Source organism: Varroa jacobsoni, unplaced genomic scaffold (assembly GCF_002532875.2).
Source record: "Varroa jacobsoni isolate VJ856 unplaced genomic scaffold, vjacob_1.0 scaffold_1257, whole genome shotgun sequence".
Lineage (NCBI taxonomy): Eukaryota > Metazoa > Arthropoda > Arachnida > Mesostigmata > Varroidae > Varroa > Varroa jacobsoni.
In genome coordinates this window covers 78699-97744 of record NW_019214159.1, presented here as the reverse complement: position 1 = coordinate 97744, position 19046 = coordinate 78699, and the positions used below count along the sequence as shown (strand labels likewise).

The 19046-nt window shown below is 38.8% G+C and overlaps 1 protein-coding gene and 1 long non-coding RNA gene across 3 annotated transcripts; both read right to left on the bottom strand.

Annotated features, from left to right (window-relative positions):
- Positions 1 to 27: 27 nt before the first annotated feature.
- LOC111268097 (uncharacterized) lies at positions 28 to 9128 on the bottom strand (the record flags this gene model as incomplete). Of its 2 annotated transcripts, XM_086971558.1 has the most annotated exon segments (7): positions 28 to 445; positions 1771 to 2097; positions 3501 to 3800; positions 6352 to 6561; positions 7607 to 7726; positions 8605 to 8812; positions 8940 to 9128. In XM_086971558.1, coding segments are annotated over 6 exon segments (1532 nt in total), but the record flags the coding sequence as incomplete, so codon positions are not given.
- Positions 9129 to 10616: 1488 nt separating this feature from the next.
- LOC147752437 (uncharacterized) lies at positions 10617 to 18662 on the bottom strand. Its single transcript, XR_015314060.1, has 4 exons — positions 18615 to 18662; positions 17860 to 17933; positions 11972 to 12087; positions 10617 to 10689 (listed from the first exon to the last, which is right to left on the bottom strand). It is a non-coding gene; the product is annotated as an uncharacterized LOC147752437 (long non-coding RNA).
- Positions 18663 to 19046: the final 384 nt, after the last annotated feature.

Below are 19046 nucleotides of genomic sequence, written 5' to 3'. Positions count from 1 at the left end.
CAACTCAAGGAACTTGGCCATCTAAACATTTTTGGACACTGATCACAAGAAAATGGTTTTTCTCTGGTATGTATTTTTTTATGGTAACTCAAGGAACTTGGCCATCTAAACATTTTTGGACACTGTTCACAAGAAAATGGTTTTTCTCCGGTATGTATTCTTTTATGCCTTTTCAATTTATATAACGATATAAACCTTTCTGGACACTGATCACAAGGAAATCGTTTTTCGTCAGTGCGTATTTTTTTACGTCCAGCCAAGGGATGGTGTCGACCACAGCTATTGGTAAAACCGGTGTCAAGAGACGCATCAGTCTGCATATACGTACACGGGGCTAAAACTACATCGTATGACTCACACGGTTTCTGACAAACGCAGCGAGATGGTTTGATCGAGGACGTCGTCGGTAATGCATTTTCTTCATTGCAGCTGTTAAACCGTAAACCTGCAATCAATCAACCAACATAACTACTGTTGTGATTGTAAAATTATCGAATACAATAAATTATTAACTGTAAAACGCTCGGCCCGCCTATTGACTGGTGCCGATACAGACCGCCTAGTTTTTACAGACATATGTTTAAAAATTGATTTTGCTTTTTTTTTTAGCCCCTTCATGGTTGTTATGACACTGCGGCATAATGATTATAATATAAGCTAAACCCCAAATTCCAATTTGATAATCAATAATATTTAAACGAAAAAAGATAATCCACTCCTTGTTAGCGGTTGTGAACGAGAATTGAACGTCATTTCCTATCAAATCCTCTCCTGACCTACAGGCTTATACGAGCAAAGATGCAGACGTATACAATGTATATTGCGATCACCTTCAAAACGACTTTAGCGATCTTTACTACCTTCGGATTTGATGAGAAAACTATGCCATAACCGACATGCCTGGTAAAAATTATGCCAAACACATATAAAAGTTTTTCTTTACTTCTGAACCTTTTTAATGAAGAAACCACTTGTATCCTATTTTATATATCATCTTTCGTACTATGCGGTAAGAACGTATTCGTTTCAAACGCTTAGATAGAGTATTTTCTTTCGGAACGATCTGTTAGTGACTTGTGTGTAAAACTTTACAGAACTCTCGTAATATAAGATAACGTCCTACGAAAACAAAGGCTATTTTAGACCTCAGCCATATCCAATTCACGAGGCCTTGCTTAACTATGACCTAAATACGAAATGATGCTTCCATATGCAATTTAGATGTGGCTTGATATAGGTGTATGTTATGTTAATTGCATCGCACCCGCAGTTGATTGTGTAGTTCCTATAGTAATTGAGGCCAGCTAGAGACCTATACATTTCTGTGTAAAAAGCAAAACAAGCAATCACCTCTTAAACCATAGTTAGTCCTTAATTTATTACGAAATTATTAATTATGTAATTTCAAACACATCAAGACCACTACTCTTTGTTTTCTAATAATTATTTGCGAAGCTAATTGAAATGAGTAATTAGTTAAGTTTATTAGACATCAAAAGCACTTCGTAATATTTCTTCTGGACAAATAAATTATTAAATCAGCCCATGAGCCGGCGCCTTGAACATAAAATCGAGAAAAAGTTGAAAGACGCAGGTCTCCTAAGTACTAGTTATATTATAGGACACTTAAATAAAATAAAGATTACACACGTAATTCTATTCAATCCTGTCAATATAATGTAATATAAGTTTAAATTTATAGTTTTATATGAATATAGGAGTGTGCAACTTTGCACTGAAAGATCAATTTCAGGATTTTAGTCAGCTTACTTAAGTTTTGTTGAACGTCATTGCTGTTGAGGACGTCATCTGTAAATGGGGCTTGGTTGGCCAGATCGTTCAAGTTCACGGAAGCTGTACTTATTTTGTGATCTTCGTAAAACGACCCATTGATATCGCTGTACCGGTTGTGATTCCAAGAAAAAGTAGAATTACTAGCAGAAGCATTTCGTTGAGCCGCGCATATTTCCGAATCAGAAGTGGCTTGTATCTTTTCTAGTGAAGCCAAATCTAAATTGCAGTACGTATCAAGCTTGTTGCCTCGCCCAACATCAGTGACCTCGTATTGCTGGAACGAAGAGCTTGAGGGCGTCCTGTCTGCAAATTACTACGACACGACGTAGTCCTTTAGTGACGGCAAACTCTGTCATGTTTTCTTATTGTTCTCGAAATGAATAAAACGTTTACGACATAGTTAGCATGTTATTCCGTTGGAACATCTGATGCTGAAGTAAAAGTTGTTGCAGACTTGAATATGTATCAATGTTGTTTGAAAATCCTCGGCGATCCCTTAGGAATCGTGGTACAAATCGAAGTCGAATTTACGAATTATAAAACTTATGAACTTGCGCATACATAATTAAGTTATAGCACATGCGTAGGTATATAGATCTTGAAAGAAACAAGTTACTTTGTTTCAGACAAACTGGACAGTGTAACAGTCTGTATCTGAGTCTTGGACTCTTCATCCAATGCTGGAGAACGCTTTTCTAGTTAAGTCCGACCAGATATGATACTCGAGTGCAGCAAACTGTGAATCCGGGATCCGGGAATTAGTTTTAGACGACACACGGTATATGGCCTTTAACGCAGCAATAAATGTTTCCAGTGTCAAGTTCATTGTTACCTTAGTCTGAAGCAATACTTAATGGAGTGCCGCGTGTAAAACTCTAAACCTATATAGCTAAACAGTGCTTTAGGAGGCTGGTCCTACATGAAACGATGCATATCTACACTCGGTAGTGGGTAAATTCCTTACCACTCCACTATTACAGGAACGAAGATGAGACCAAAAACGGAGAAGTTGTACTTTTTACTGTGTACTAATCTTTTGTTAATGGACACGCGCGAAGCTACGTTCGTCGTTGAATCGAATATTTTTAGTCTATAGTATATAGCACCGGGACCAAGTTGATGATGCCATTTAATCTATGTGTTGACAACGACAAAGCTTAGCTCTAATAGAGTCTATGGGATAGCCTCAATAGATTAGATAGGTTAAGGCACTGTGAGGTATCAACTACGTGGGCTTCCGTTCATCGTAAAGCATATACCCAAAATAGCTGAAGAACTTCTTCTAAGAAAAGTTTCGGGTTTTACGTTCGGTGCTTAAGCTCCTAAATATTGCGTGATTTTTAAAGCGTGTCTATGCTCGGCTTCTAACCCAGGCTATCACGTGTCCTTTAATATAGTAAACAATGCGTTACCACGACGGAAACCTCTGGTCTGAACACTTAAAGCTGTTAGTATATCTTAGCACGAATTGCTCCACGAAACGTGTCCGACAGTTTCTTGGGAGAGTTTTTCTTAATTTTTCAGACGTGGAAGTAAGTACTAATACGGATGAGGTGTTCATCGTAGAATTCTCTCTTCGAAGAAAGCTAACCTACACGAAGCGATCAAAGTAATAAATTATTACAGCGCTTTAGAGGAACCAGCGGTCCGAGTCTATGAAATAAAATACAGTTTGGATTTAAGATCATTACCGTTAATTGGCTTACCCCAGTAGCTTGTTTCATCATAACTGTAGAGCTGGCTTGGAAACTTTAAATCGTCGTAGATCGATTCGCTGCTGAATCTATGATGGATATTAGTTTCACCAGTGCAAGCCGCATCATAACCCCACGATGACATAGCGTTTGGATCGTAAGCTTGTTGAACCAGAACTTTAAATGCGGGAAGACGTTCCGTTGTTTCAAGATGTGACTGGAAGAACCCGTTGTTAGCACTTTGGTCATCCACATGCGACGCAAACATACCGCGGTAGTTTTGGGTATCAGCTGGCATTTGCGACTCCCAGCCTGTAAAACTCACGAGGTATTCAAATAAATTAAGTGTTTATGTTAGCAGTCGTTGGACAATATCCAGGTCCATAGATAAATGTATCGATAAATGATGAGGCGCTTTGAAGTAGTGCGGCAAAACGTGAAGCTGAAAAAAACGGAATACATTTTTACTAATTGAAAAGATAAGTGAAGCATTAAATACTGACGGTATTGTACTAAATGCAAGACAATCTAAGAGGTCGGCCTCTTTTGAAAAACGACAATGATTAGTTAATCGTGTAACGGTTAAACATCCACGTGTTAGATAATCATCGTATAGGGATCAATTTAGACGATAGGGTCAATTTAGACAAGGCATAAAGATATTTTTTTGATGCTATCACAAAACAAAACAATCCATTACGTAGATAATTAGATGTAATGTTCTGCTAATTATTCCGTTTCAGGCTAGATCTTGTTGGATTTGTCCGGGGAATTGGTCCAACAGACCTCTACTTTTCTTTTTTGTAGTTCGACGTGCGGTATCGCCGTTAGGTATTCCATCAAAGAAACAGTTGGCTTCCAGCATAAAGCAGAAGTTGTGCATGCCCAGCTTCGAACACATACCACAACCGATCCACGAGACTTATAAAACTGCACAATACCCACATAATTTAGGTTTGGTTTCCTCCCGACGGTGCAATTCGAGCCAGGGTGACTGTGTGATTGGTTTTCATAAGTCGTACAAAAACTAGGGAAGTCTTTAACCTCCAATCTAACGATTGCGTTATTGTTCTCCACAATGCACGCATACTCGACGACGAAGCTCCGAAGTAATTCACAAAGCTCACCGAAGTGGTTACCATTTTGAAAACACTTCGGAGAATCCCAGTAGGGTCCTTACCGGACTGTTTGAAATTCAGGGACACGGTATCATCAAATTACCACCACATTGACTTTTGATATCTACCCATATTCTAGTAAAGTCTAGAGAAGTTTCTTTCGAACATCACTTACGAGTCTATGCACTCCAGTAACGCCTCGAGATGCTTACAGAATGTAACTTTGAGAACATACCATTTTTACATATTACTTTACTTAGAACGTAAGTTCAGTTCTGTTATTTTTTCAAGCAGTACGATGTACACAAATTGCACCAATAGTAAGGGAACTTCTGTTATGGCAACTACCTATTTACTGCCAACAGCCCCTCTTGTCCCTTACGTAAATTTGTTAAAGTTTAAAAACGTAATGACTGCTTAGTTTATTTACAATATATATTATATTGCAATTACATTGTTTTTACCCAAGTAAATTTGTTCAGAAGTTAAGGGTTTGGTTCAAAACGAAATGTTGGCTAGTTTGCACTACCTTATGTCCTTGTATGTACAACAGATTTGTAAGGTAAGCATTTTATACAGATGTGGTTTGCTAAGCCAATTCCCTCCCTTGAAAGAAACAGGCGTAAAACATCAGGTCTATACAATACTATCTTCACTTCGTTCGGTACTTTATATATCGGCCGCTTAATAGTAATTATTTAGCAAGAGATTCATATAGTCACCAAGAACTTTCATTGAAAAGCTAGAATATACAAAAATGAAAATTAACTAGAAGTAGAATTTACGAAGCACCTATTCTCACGGAAGCCGCCTCAGCATTAACGATGGACAATATCTGGGTCACCAAAGATAGCGTTGCACAACCCAAAAATCTTAAAGAACTGCATCCAGCTGTGCCGATAAGAATTTGCCGAAAGAAGGATTGAGTCGTTTTCGTTTCCAGTAAGTGTTTTTGGATTTCGAAAGTAAAGGTGCCGCAGTGGATTATTCGGGAGCAGAATCTAATTCTTGCCGTGTTTGAATTAATGCTATTAATTTGAATCATACGCCCAGATCAGACGTATGCCTGGTCCAAGTTTACCTTTTAAGCAGGTTCATGATGTTCAATAGAAGCTTGGTTTACCATCACTTCTATTCCTAAACCAACTCGCACTCTAACTGCGGGCCACAAGAGTCTAGTATAAAGTTCTATGAAAAGGGCAAAGTATACTGAAGAAATTATGCTTGCTGCCTTTGACTGTGTGAGATTTGATCAACATTAACTATTTTGTTAGGGGGTGTAGGGGATAACAAACGATTGCTATGTTAGCCTCTTGTGCGCCTTCAAGATTCTATCGTCTCGGCATGATCATGGCGAAAGTTCCTTCCTCAACGACATCATGTTGTAGACACATTCACATCCATACAAATACCAAGCAGAAAAATTGCTCCATGTATTAAAGTGTTAAGCTAGTCTTCCGTGAACACTTACATTATGTTATAGTAAAACTGCTCAAGTAATTTATTGGAACTATTTAATGATTTAGTTAAAAAGCATTATTTTCATGTCTCTAGATACGATCTTCTATATTCTGTTCTCGTAATATAACGTGCTGAAAGATTGTCTTCGTACATGTGTCTGTCGTTTGGGTATTTTTCTATACACTATACTGTATAGCCACTATAAACCTACAATTATTTTAGATATTTGTTTTCCGATCTTATTTTGTTATACAACATAAATGTATCTCGGTTTTTACTGTTACCTTGGTGCCAGTAACTGACGTAGCCGTCGGCCTGTGGATGTTTGGAAGTGACGTTTGGCTCATTCGATATACCGCATCCCTTCATTTGATACCACCACGTGAATAGACCGTTATTGTTTTCGGAAGGATTCATCTGATAAACCCATTGGGTCGAAACGCTTCGGGTTTCACTTGCAGGAGAAGGATCAACCATGGCTTTGCTGCCATCGTCTGCGTCAGGAACGAAAATTTTATATTTAGCCTGCGAAAACCACGATACAAACTAAACTAGGCAACATGTATGCAGCCGTAAGACGAATCTGTATCAAGTCAATATAAGGAAAACATAAAAACGTTAGTCTATTAAGTTTACTATTGATGATGATGACCATAACTTTCAGATCTGACTGAGTGGAAAAACATAAGATCTTTACGCAAAACATGGCCTGTTCTTAAATCAAGTTCTACCTAAAAGTAAAAATATGTATATATTAAAAGTTACCCTGCTTTACAGCATATAACAGGTTATGCCGTAGTATACAAGATACATAGGAGGCCATTGCAACAGTAGTTCTAATCATTTTCTATTGACCTAATGTTAACCTTTTTCGGTACCGTTATCTTATACATGCACACTTTTCGTATGTTACTAATTGCCAATGCGTATCCAGGCCATATTACCTAAATGTGGAGCAATTTCAATTAACTGTCTAATTACGGCTGGGGCTGCTGAGGTAGTAGCTATTGCAACGAAGAGCGTCGGGAGGTCAGATCCTGAGAGTGGCCCAGAGACAAAGGACTTTCTGAACTATTCAGCTTTTGGAACTGCTGACCCCCTACTCGTCCAAATGTAAATTTACGACTCTGTATAGGAATATATCTGTTGACTATGTATGAAAATTTTGATACTAACCAGTCCAGATATTTTAATATTGCATCGTTTATACAATTCGGCAAAATTTGGAGAACAATTGTTCAAAAAAAGACCTCGATACGGTATCGCATAGAAATTAAATTAGGTACATAAGCATATGGCAGCTAGAATAATTCTAATAGTTTGTTAAGGACACTTCATTGAAACGTTGAAAAATCAATACGTACTTATGAAAAATGTTTCAGGTTTACCCTATTCAGCCTGTACGGGCCAAACATCGAAATAGGTTAAATACACGCTAACAACCATCATTGATTAAGCTATATTTCAACTGGATGGGCAAATGTCCTGCCTCTGTCGTAATTAAGGTAATGGGACAAAAATCATTAACAGTCCTCTTACCGTTGCTTAATTGAGTGCTGTAGTCGGTGGATTCGCGAATAACTTGATCGGCCCGGGCTGGATTTGATGGACCAAAGGTATTCCAGATCGCTTCCCGACCAGTTTTGTTGTAGGACTCAACTATAAAATTTGAAAGAAATCTAATTTCGAAACGTTCGTCTCTGCTTAATGGGTGTACTACGCGATTCCCTTTCGCATTTATGCAACAATACAGGAGCTTACGTTAGCTAGTCGTTTTTATGTGAGCCTGCAAGTTTTTGCGGAGTTTATCTTCGCAATGTTTTGCCTTTTTTCGTGTTCATATTCCATATAATGGCATCCGTGGCAATGTCGATAACCTCGGCTGAACATTTTGGCCTTGTTGAAACGCACCATCTAAACTGTTGTTAGCAGATTTGACATATGGTGCTAGTTGAATTATAGAAATGATACTCTACTCCAACGTATTGCAAACAATATGAATACGTTCAGCGGTAACGCAACCACTGCTTTTATCTTTAAGTATATGTTATATGACCTAAAGAAAATCCACAAACTACGTAAGTTGTTTGTTTATGTCCTGCTATGAACTTGGTACGTAAATAGAACTGTTCCATCTTCCACTCCTTATTACATAAATGAGTTACAACGTATAACTTGTGTATACTAAGTACATATACCACGACTCATTTGATGTCAGTCTTTTTTCATATAAAAAAAGTCCCTGCTTCAATCTCGTACGATGGGCAAGTTGTTGATGTAACCCTAAATTTTTAAACCTGTAGTTTTACATGCTATCCGATCGTTGCTTGTGTAGGACAACTACTGTCATTTTAGCGCTAAGGTCCGACGACCGTTTTTGTTTGAGAAAATAAAGTAACGCCAGATTTAATCAAATAATATAGTTTATAAGTTGGCATGGTTTCGTTTGAACGAAGAATAGTCGATACTAATTCGCATTGGACATAGTCAACTTAGCGTACTCTACTTGTAACAAGAATGACGATAAGTAATCTTACTGATGCAGGAATCAGCGTTGTTTCCATCGACGATGGGCTGTCGGAGATGATCTTCTCGGCTTTGGCCCTGTAGATTTGCTGAGCTCGTCGATCTTCGATTGACAACATTGAAGCAATCGACTATTCCGCCGACCAGGTCCAACTTGTCGTTTCCCATGGACTGGCTTCCACTGCTAGGAGCGGCGCTTTGCTCAGCTGAAAGTACTCGCTGAAATATCTGTTAGAGGTTAGAATCAAAGCATACTCTTTTACGTTTTCCTCTCATGTTCGAAATGAGAGAACAGTGACTCTACAATCATCTCAACATAGCTGGGATTCTCTGTCTATGTTTTTACCTTAAGGTGGTGGCATAACTGTCGAGCGACTCTTCATCTCAGCGTTCCAAGCTTTTCGTAAAGCTTGTTTTTGTTGGTAATTTTGTTATTCGTAGTTGTTTTGGTTGTCGAGCGTGTGTAACGGACGACACACCATTACGGTTTTACGTGTTATCGCTTCTTTAATGAGTAGGTCGGTTAGGAGTGTGTGTGTCTCCTAAAAACAGCAAGGAGTCATCGTCAGCAATGGAGAGCGTTAAAATTTACGTGATATAGTTTCGAACACGACATTGAAAGTATGACACCATCGTTCACCTCAATGATGCCACTACTTTTCATCATGCATTACTGATACACTCGATGTCCGTGATTTCAAACAAAATTTTAGCTAATTGCTGGAACGCAGCGAGGGTCGTAGAATTTGTTGATCAGGAATTGAAACTAGGTAGCAGATGTTCTTCACTGTGTTTGGCGTTCGACTCTTTCAATATACGAAACACAACAATAGCTACCGAAAGTTTTGCAGAATTTAGAATTTACATTTTGCAAAGGCTCAAATCTTTTCGTGCTAATAGCTCTGCAATGAACAGGGCTACCTGTTGCACGACGGAGGCCGAATTCGAACATTGCGCCTGTAGCCGATTGAAATGTTCCATTGACAGTTACTGTAAATTGATCGTTTATTCTAACTTTACGCTTTCCTTACATTGACGATAAACCCTCCTGGAACATACACGCATCGCTTCCCATTGGCCTGGGCGTGTTGCGGAAACGGTTTGTAGAGGTATTTATCCTGGTCAGGACTAACCGTGCGTGGAACTTTTAGTAGGAACGTAAATTATTAAAAAGAGCACGAGTTAAAGCTGAATTGAATCTACGAGTTCATAATTGTATATCCGGTTGTATATCTGTTCCATCCTCCTTGAGGCGCTAGCACCTGTGTATTTTTTTCTTGTCCATGCTAGACTGTCTTGGTCGTTCTGCATAAACCTAGGTAAAAGCCGAAATCCGTCAACGAATCAAATATGCAATTGCTGTCGATGAACAAGGTTGATCTCAATTAGAATGGCTTACAGAATATGAATAATTATACCATGCCGCCATATTAGATATCTTGACATTAAAATTAAACGTTGCAGAGCCAAAAAGGGAACCTAAAACCTATTTCGTCCTTACACTTCCTGTCGAACTCGGCGAAGCGAATGCAGAGCTATTTACGATCAATTTCCAACTTCGTAGAATTATGGCTATCGATAAAAGCAGACCATTGGGGGGTGTTGATGCTATCACGTCATTGTGGTATATGAATTTTAATTTAAAATTAATCTACTACTTAACACATCTAAGTTTATGCGTATGGCTATGCGTGTGACAGGATTGCTTGCTTTTTCTAACAGCGCCTGTGCGGAATCTGTCCGTGCCTGCTGGCAACAGGAATTCCAAAAATACGAAGGGCATTTTAGCACAGCTAGTCGCTCTACAGCGTAATTTCAATACCTTCATGTACTATGTTCATAAATCGCACATTGAAATAGGCTAAAGTGCTCCTTAGCTTACTGAGATCTTGATCGTAGGTGAGGCGCACTGAAATCAAATTGAGCCCTAACTAAAAGTCGATCGAATGGCCTTTTTGGATCAGTTTCAATTGTAGGAAGCTAAACACAAGTGATACTTCGTTATTTACCTTGAATTGAGGATGATTTTTGGAGAAAATGTGTCGATGTAACGGATCCCGATGTTATGTCAACGGATAGGCGATGTAACGGCAGCTCTACCAAAGCAAGGCGGGCGCAGTGTCTTTTATTAAAATGCAGCTGATGGAAAGGGAGTAAACAGAATGTTCAAGCTAGGTCTGGAATTTCAGCACGGTGCTGAATATACACATTGTATGTAACAATCTTCAAGAGTAATGCTGGTTGAGTGCTTAGTGACCTCGAACAGACGTTCAGGTTGAGTAATTGTCTACCGGGTATACGAAAGAATCTGCACCAGGGTGGAGCCCATTTTTTGCTTCCGAACTACACTACGCTAGGCTACGTTCGGTTTCCGTTATCATCCGTAGCAAATGCTAGTACGTAACTACCGAAGACGGTCGGATCAATGTTGCTATAAGTGCATAAACGTATTGGCCTTGTCACGACCTGAGGCTTTTAGAAGGTTTTATATTTGTGTTAAACAAACTTAGCAAACGAAAAACAAGGCTATAATTGTACTTGTGCTAGCTGAGATAAACTTTGAGATGAAAAAAAAAGGCAAACAATTAAGGGAACTTTCAAAGTCTTTATAGATTCCGAACGCGTGCAGTTAGATTAACGTACCCTAGCAGCACTAGGCACTCTTAACGAAGTTATTGTACATCTAGTTACTCCTTATAAACTGTACTTTATTCTAATATCTCTTACGTTAAAGAAGCATCACTGCCGTCTGAGTTGACGATGAAATTTTTCGTTCGTTATCTCTGGTATATCCTTACTTTCTTTAGACATAAAATTCATAAACCAGTTACTTCCGAAGAAAGAAATGCGCGAAATTTTTCTCAAGAGACTATTTTCATTTATCGGATGCAAGCCTATACTTCAGTTATCACAAATCTGATTTCGGCATTCAGATCGAATCCGCGGTTCATTTTTTCTCTGTAGCAAGACATACCTCGCGGCCATCGAACTATAATATATCGGTGGCGATGAACAATTCCGGATGCATCAAATACGCGCGAAGAATAGCAATATTTCCGGAATGTGTGCCTCTCATATTGATGTTATCCCGGCGATATATTTTATAGTAAAGGGGTCATGCGAGCCATGCGTAAATTGGAGGTTACGTGTCCTCCAGAGTGTGGCGAAGTATGCCTCCTGAACAGGAGAACTGTGATATTAAGCTAGCTATAGGGCTTAAACAAAGGGAATTTATAATTCCTCATCGTTTTCTATTCGTCCGTTTCCAATGAGTCATAGTTTTATACACGATCGACATCGTAATTCAGATTTGGAAATTGCCTTTGTGGTGGTACAACCGGTAAATACAAGTGTCTACCTAACGTCCCTACACCAAACCTCGCTAGCTGTTTTCCGTGGTTCACGGTCTGACAGACTGCGTGAAAGAGCGTGTTCAGTGTCAACGTGCCATCCATGTACTTGTAAAATACCGCTATCCAAATATGCTCTGTAACCTTAATAAACAAACAAATAAATAATTAGATACATACTAATACTGAAAGAAAGACAGAGGAATTCGGCATTAGTATTTATTCAGTTCAAGTTTTCTATTTAAAATATATTTTTCGAGTTTTACCATGACAACTTACGAATGCGGTTTTTCATCGAATATATAGCCGTACATTTATTAGTACCCATCATAACTTAATCGTAACTCGGACTGTAAAATGATATATTGAATATAAGCAAGAAAATGTGCCTGATGTACGTGGTAACTTAATTCCATCATGTCGACATGCAGTGCATGGATGTAGGCAAAATTTATAAACGAAGTTAAGTGATCGAATACCGATCAATTTATCTATAAGAATTTCATTGGAACGTGGTGTGGTGGAACGTGAGACAAAATTAGAAACACATCTGTAACTAGAAACATTAAAGTAAAAAACATCTACCCAATACATTGCACGACAAATGCACGCATTCTATCATAGTCGAATTTATGATGTTGTTAATACTGTTTTGTATGCTTTTTCTCTATAAATTCTCTCGTCTATATTATACAGGAACTTTTAGAACCTATGATTTAAAGGGAACGATAATCTTTTTCTTCGTGGAAACCGAAATATATTTGCGGCTTTTTGGACAGACACGTTAATAGACTATTTTATTAAGCTAAGTTAGTTAGTAGACAGTAGATACATTGCCTCAATTGCCACCTTTACTAACCGCTAACACTTTCCTATAGGGCACGTGCTCTAGAGAAAGAATATAATGACTGAGGTTTACGTTCGTCATGCGGTGAGGCTCGTCTAATGAGACTTGAACAGCTTGAAATGCTCCGCAAACGTCCACGACAAGTCGACCCAAGTAACCCAAGACGCCCAGATGGCCAAACGTATTCTGTTACTGTTAGTAATTTTCCGCCACGCCGCATTGAAACTAGGCATTGCCACGATAGTTGCGAATCCAACTTCGAATACCAACGGAATTATGGGGACACGTAGCGGAAATCATTCAATAGTACGAGCTCTATGGCGGATCAGTCAATAGATTCAGCTCTGAAGCTCCGAAGGCCGGCCATCGAAGCAATTAGTTGATTCGTCAAAACCGGTTTTCATATTTAACCGGCTAGATGCGAAATTATTTACGGAGTTCAAGCGAAAGGGGAGCCGGAGCAAAACGGGGGCAAAACAATAAGTGTAGATATTTTTGAATTGTCTTCTTTAGCGATTGTCCAGACAGAGCTTCATCTCTACTCTGCTGCTGGAGTTGCGTAGAAGAGTCAGTCCCACCAGGCACTACACGTGCTCCAAAATTACGTAAACACACAACTTAGTTATGAAACAAATTGAACTGAGGCATACGTATAAAAAAGGCGTCTCTTTCTATGTTCGCATTCGGATATGAACATAGCGAAAGACACAATGCAGAAACGCGAAAAGATCTAATCAGAAAAACCGTCGGGGACATCATCACAGCCAAAGCTATCATTATAAATATCGATGCGATGAGCGAGTGATCTCAGTCGACAAAGGCCTTCCGATGCAAGAAGAAGCCTCCCGAAGAAATAAAAGTTAAGACCTGTTATTACTATAAATCGGTTGTCCGTGCAAATATGTAGATATCATGATTTTAAGTTAACAGAATAATCGTCTACAGTATAAGCTTCTGTTCAAGTTTAAGAAGCAGATATAGGCGGTGGTTCCATGTTGTGCAGTTATAACGAAGAGAGCTAAGGCTCACCTTGAATTTGTCAAACGTTTCAAATGTACCACTGAGAAATATAGCAAACCCAAGTTAATGTGAACTTGTAACCAAAAGTTGTGTTAGATTTAAAATCATGTATTTAAAAATATACGTACTCTAAGATTACTTTCAACTGCTTTAGAAGCACACACATAAGTACAATAATCATGTTCTAGTGTTTTTTTTTTTTCACTAAATGCTATATAGCTTCGATAGAGGCAAGCGATAGTTTCTGTTACTCCATCCGCAATGGTAACAACAACTAGGCGAAAAAAGAGGAGGTCTTATCTTGTGATCCAAGAAACCTTCCTGTTACCACCACCCCACATCCAGCGAGTGTCGTTGCGACCGGCATCAAAACTGTTTAAAATGCAAATATTTTTTATATTTTTATTACAAGTGTATTTGTTTATATTTTTATTAGACTTGCTCATAAATAGATGATCAATTTTCTAGCTAATAGTAAGTACCATTCATCCTCCTTGGTAGCTCTTTAATACACGGTCCTCCTACTTTGCTGTAGAGTTCCGATGCTAATTTCTGATTCTGGAATGTAACTTGGCAGAACACTCAGGCTTCAGTAGCAAATTTGCCGAGAAACAGCCATGTATCAACGAGGATAATTGAGTTAAAATAATGGTTTAAGATCGTAGCCACTGTACTACGGAACAATGGAAGGAGTTGAAATATATGTTTAAACGAGAGCAGGAAGGTGCTAAGAAGCTGGCATTCGAAACGATTGCAGATGATGAGCATCTGCCTGTATTCTTTGACAAGCTCGAAAATTGAAGAATGCACGAAAAGCCACATAGAGGAGGTAATTGGGATCGCTAAGGTCTCGTATGGTAGACTGGAATGTTTTAAGGAACCATAAAATTCAACGTTCCTTTGTCGAGCTCGAGATATATGGAAAAGCTAAGCGAGTTTACTACCGCCCAGGTAAGAGTAATAAGTTTTTTACACAATCGATATTCAGAAGGGTTAACGAACGCAGTCAGGCAGCGTTTCCTTAAAACCCTCGGAAGGTTCCTCAGGCAAAAACAGAGTAGAAATGATAGAGGACAGGCGATAACGAAAGCCAACAAATTCATCGGAAAGTTACTAATTTGTCTTCGAGGAGCCAGGTTGTCATCATCATCATAGTGGGGGTGACACATTTGCCTGCATATCTTATGGAGACGTTGAGGTCTAGGTCCGAATCCGAGCAGAGACATACGGATCGTTTCATGCTGGAAGCCAGCCGTCTGAGGGAACGCCCATCGGCGATCCGAACGAAGGAATCGAAACATAGAGAGTAGCCAGACGAAGCCGACGAGTCGGGTATATTAAGATACGATATTAAATGTAGCAATGCCCTGAGCTTCTGCATGCAGCATATGGCAGTTACGATAGAGAAGGAGAGAACAGTTTCGTAATATAATTATAGGTATTTGTAGGTTCTACGCTAAAAAAATCACGGTAGATGAGAGGCGGGAGAAGGGTGAAGCAGTTTTTCCTTCTCTTTCGACAGTTTCGAAATGTTTGATACACCAGGACGCGGTCCATAGAGTCTAATTATACGAAATTCAAAAGAAACTCTCGTTTGTTACTTCACCAGGCAATTTGCCAGTTTACTTAGCAAAGCTAGGAAAGAAGAAGAAATCTCTTTACGAAAATGTTGTTTCCGGTGTCCTAAAATGCTGAGAGGGGTTAGCTATAAGTCAATCCGCTAATCGCTCCCACGTTAATTTGGGTGAGGTACTGCATTCGAACGACGAATCTAACAAACAACTGAGATAATAATGCTGCTGCGACAAAATGTATTAGAATACACCAAATCATATCATACCAACGCAAAAAACAATATGCGTTTATATTCTAGCCATCACCACAGCGATGGACTGAGCTATTTCATGGGTCATCATCGCAATCACTATAAACGTTATTACTGCAGCGACAAAGATAATAACCGCTACGGCGAAGACAACGCGACGGAGTCCTGTAAGAGACATTACCATCGACACCGTTACCATAGAGACCATTGAAGACCGCACTATTCCAGGGAGTGTAACAGCAGGTACGAACGGCAAATTGAGAGATGGTCGTAAATAGAAGTGGGCTCAGACAGGATGTATGTCTTGTCAGTGGAAAAATAAATATAGAGGATGTGCCTATCAATCTGGTAGATTTTAACCAGTGTCAAATTTGGCGAGGACTCAGTTTAATCTAAAGGGTTCCACATGTGGTTAGAAGATAGACGGACAACGTTACCATCGTTGTACTAATGGCCGCAGCGTCTAGAAGATTAAATTCCTCTCGAAATATTGTGTTGAACCAATGTAATATTAATAACTACTATGTAGTATTTAGTGTATAGCTGTCATCATGAAAATTATAATCTAGGCACCTTAAGGATACGTTGCATTTATAAGTCAAAGTTAGTTCCGCACGATAGTTTGGGTGCACGATAACAGGTACGGGCACAGATATTGATAGAATAATATGCGAGTCTCGTATCCTAATTTTGTGTACGTCAACACAGAAAGTTTATAGGCATAACTTAATTTTACGGTATTCGTACGCTGCGAGTGCAAAAGAAATCCGCTGTCACACAGTTCTGACCGGATCGATGAAGATAACACATTTTATTCAATATAAAAAATGAAAGCTTGTCAGCTATCCAATTGTTGAGCCGCCATTGGCGGATAATAAATTACAAAGAGAAGGTAAATGAAATTGCAGCTGCTGGTGTTATTGGAGTGCAGCCTGTGATAAAATCTGGTGAACTATTTAGGTATACGAGCGGGACATAAACGCACCATCGGGAACAATGCCAGAAAGGTGCGAATTTTCAAATGAAGAAAGCACAAAAGTCTTTGAGGTTATGATACCGCCTTTTTCTCTGGATAGCCCAGATATGAACTCTAGGCCGCACTAGATCTAGATTAATCTTGTTTGATCTGTTCTGAAGGTGACGTTGACGTTATTTGGTGAATTTCAGGAAAAACGAATTGTCGCTATCGGCGCTGTTGTCGAAACAGTATGGACGACTAACCAAAGCAGGCTGCTTCCATAAGCCACCAATGATTGCAGAGGCCAATTTCAAAGTAACAATGAGCACAGCTTCCATTAGATCTGTTAAATAGGTAACGTAACGTGGGTCGGCCCCATGTTCAAAGATTGTCCAGGTGACCCGCCAATCTTAAATGACTTTCTCAATTCATCTTTAGATATACCAAGCTCAACTCTGCATTTTACGTAAATGCATATAAGCAGCGGCTAAGCTAACGGCCAGTTACCATCACAAAATTCAAACTATCGTTTATGCTGCCTGTACAGCTCTGAGTTCCAACACTATGAGAACTTTTTCACTATGAAATCTCCATTTTCAGAAATTAAATGCAATTTTTGTAAAGATCGATAAGCATTATTAATTTTATTGCAATATTCTAGGTTAGTACCCCATTTATGAATGCTTATAACTAACAGGCACCCATACAGATTTTGGATATAGCACAAATGTACATTTAGATTCACACACCAGAGTCCAGAAACTTATACTTTCAGTATCATAATATTAAAACCAGTAGAAAATCGTCAAAAAAACGTACGCGGTTTCATTTGTTACGATGAAACTCCCCCGAGAGAGTTGGACCATTCTGGATAGATCAAATATTAGAGACGTAACGAAAATACAATTGACCAGTGTCAGTTCCTATCTAGATTCTAAATTACTTTTGCATTGTAATCTTCAGGCTGATAGGTTTCCTACTTTTGTTTTGTTTATATGTGTTTCTTTTTCTCAAACAGATCAGTTAGATAGCTTTAAATGCCACGTAATAGGTGCATGGACCAATACTATTACTAAAATAACGAGAAAACCGAAAAATAGTATCATCATCTCTCCAGCCTAGGCAACAAAAAGCCACATCATTAAATCATCTATTGAGTGCTTTATGTTGTTCTTTGCTATTGTGACAGATACGTAATACCTAAGCAAAAGTAACATATAGTGCAGATATATGAAACTCGAACGCCTTTTGTGATACATGACTTACATAGATGTCCACTGTCGCAAATTGCAGACCACTTTTGCCGGTAGCCATGCTACTATCTAAGCACAGGCTACTCTCTAAAAACGAAAAAAAGAAAAGAAAAAAATAAATAAACTTATTTTTAACGAAAATAGATATTTTTAAGAATATTGAGTTTCCCCTAAAAGCCCCTAAAATTTTTAAGAATATTGAGCGCAGAGCTTCCCCTAAGTGAATTAGCAAAGTCTATAGTCACTGATAAGTTTATATCTTGCACCGCATGATAGGAAATCCGTGGTTGAATCTAACTCGAACTTATGTGCACTAATGAAGTAGTTGCCATAAAATATAAATACAATGTATCACATAAAATCAAAGTGGCTTACTGCACAATGTGTCTGATCGCAGCTTTATGGTGAGAACAACAGAAGACGTCTTCTCTTGGCACACATTACACGTACATTTCATGCAGAAGATCGTGAAGAAAGTAAGACATTATTTGCGTATCTCGAAAATGCGTGTTTGATTATTCCACTCCGGACAGTAATTGGTATGTATTTTGATATCTTTCCCACTCCCAGCATTTTCGTTTAACCACTTTAAAAAACAGCACGGTAAGTTATTGGCAGGGTGTTTTCGAAATTTAAGTATATTAACGATATTCAACGTCTAACATTAAGCGATATATGACATACGGCACTTTGTCAACTCAGTTACAAATTAATATTTCATTTACCTTGAAAATGTTAATAATAGTTAAAAGGTTAGCAAATACCTACCACTGAGACGCAAATTGCCTTCCAGCAGAATTGCAAATCGCAATTTGCCAATTTTTTTTGCAATTGCAAATTGCCTTCCACAACGTTTTTTACAAAACTGCAGAACATTGGATATTTTGTAATCGCGCGATCTATATTATGTAGGCTGAGGTATTGGCAAAAAAAGTGTGCGGCTCTAGTACACTATAGCTAAGATCTAGCAGATCCGAGATCGTTCGAATGTGAGATGTTTACGCAGAGCATAACGAACAAGTCTGTCTCATGCTGTCCGTTCTGTCTATTCCTAGACAATTGAGCAGTTCGAGAACAACTTCCGCTACGAACGAAACGGGAAGACTGCCGATGACGATAAATGTGGGCCTTTTAACTTCCTTTGCTTCAGCGGGGCCCTGGCTATTAGTTGCTCTCTGAGACGTCGAATCTTCGACAGAT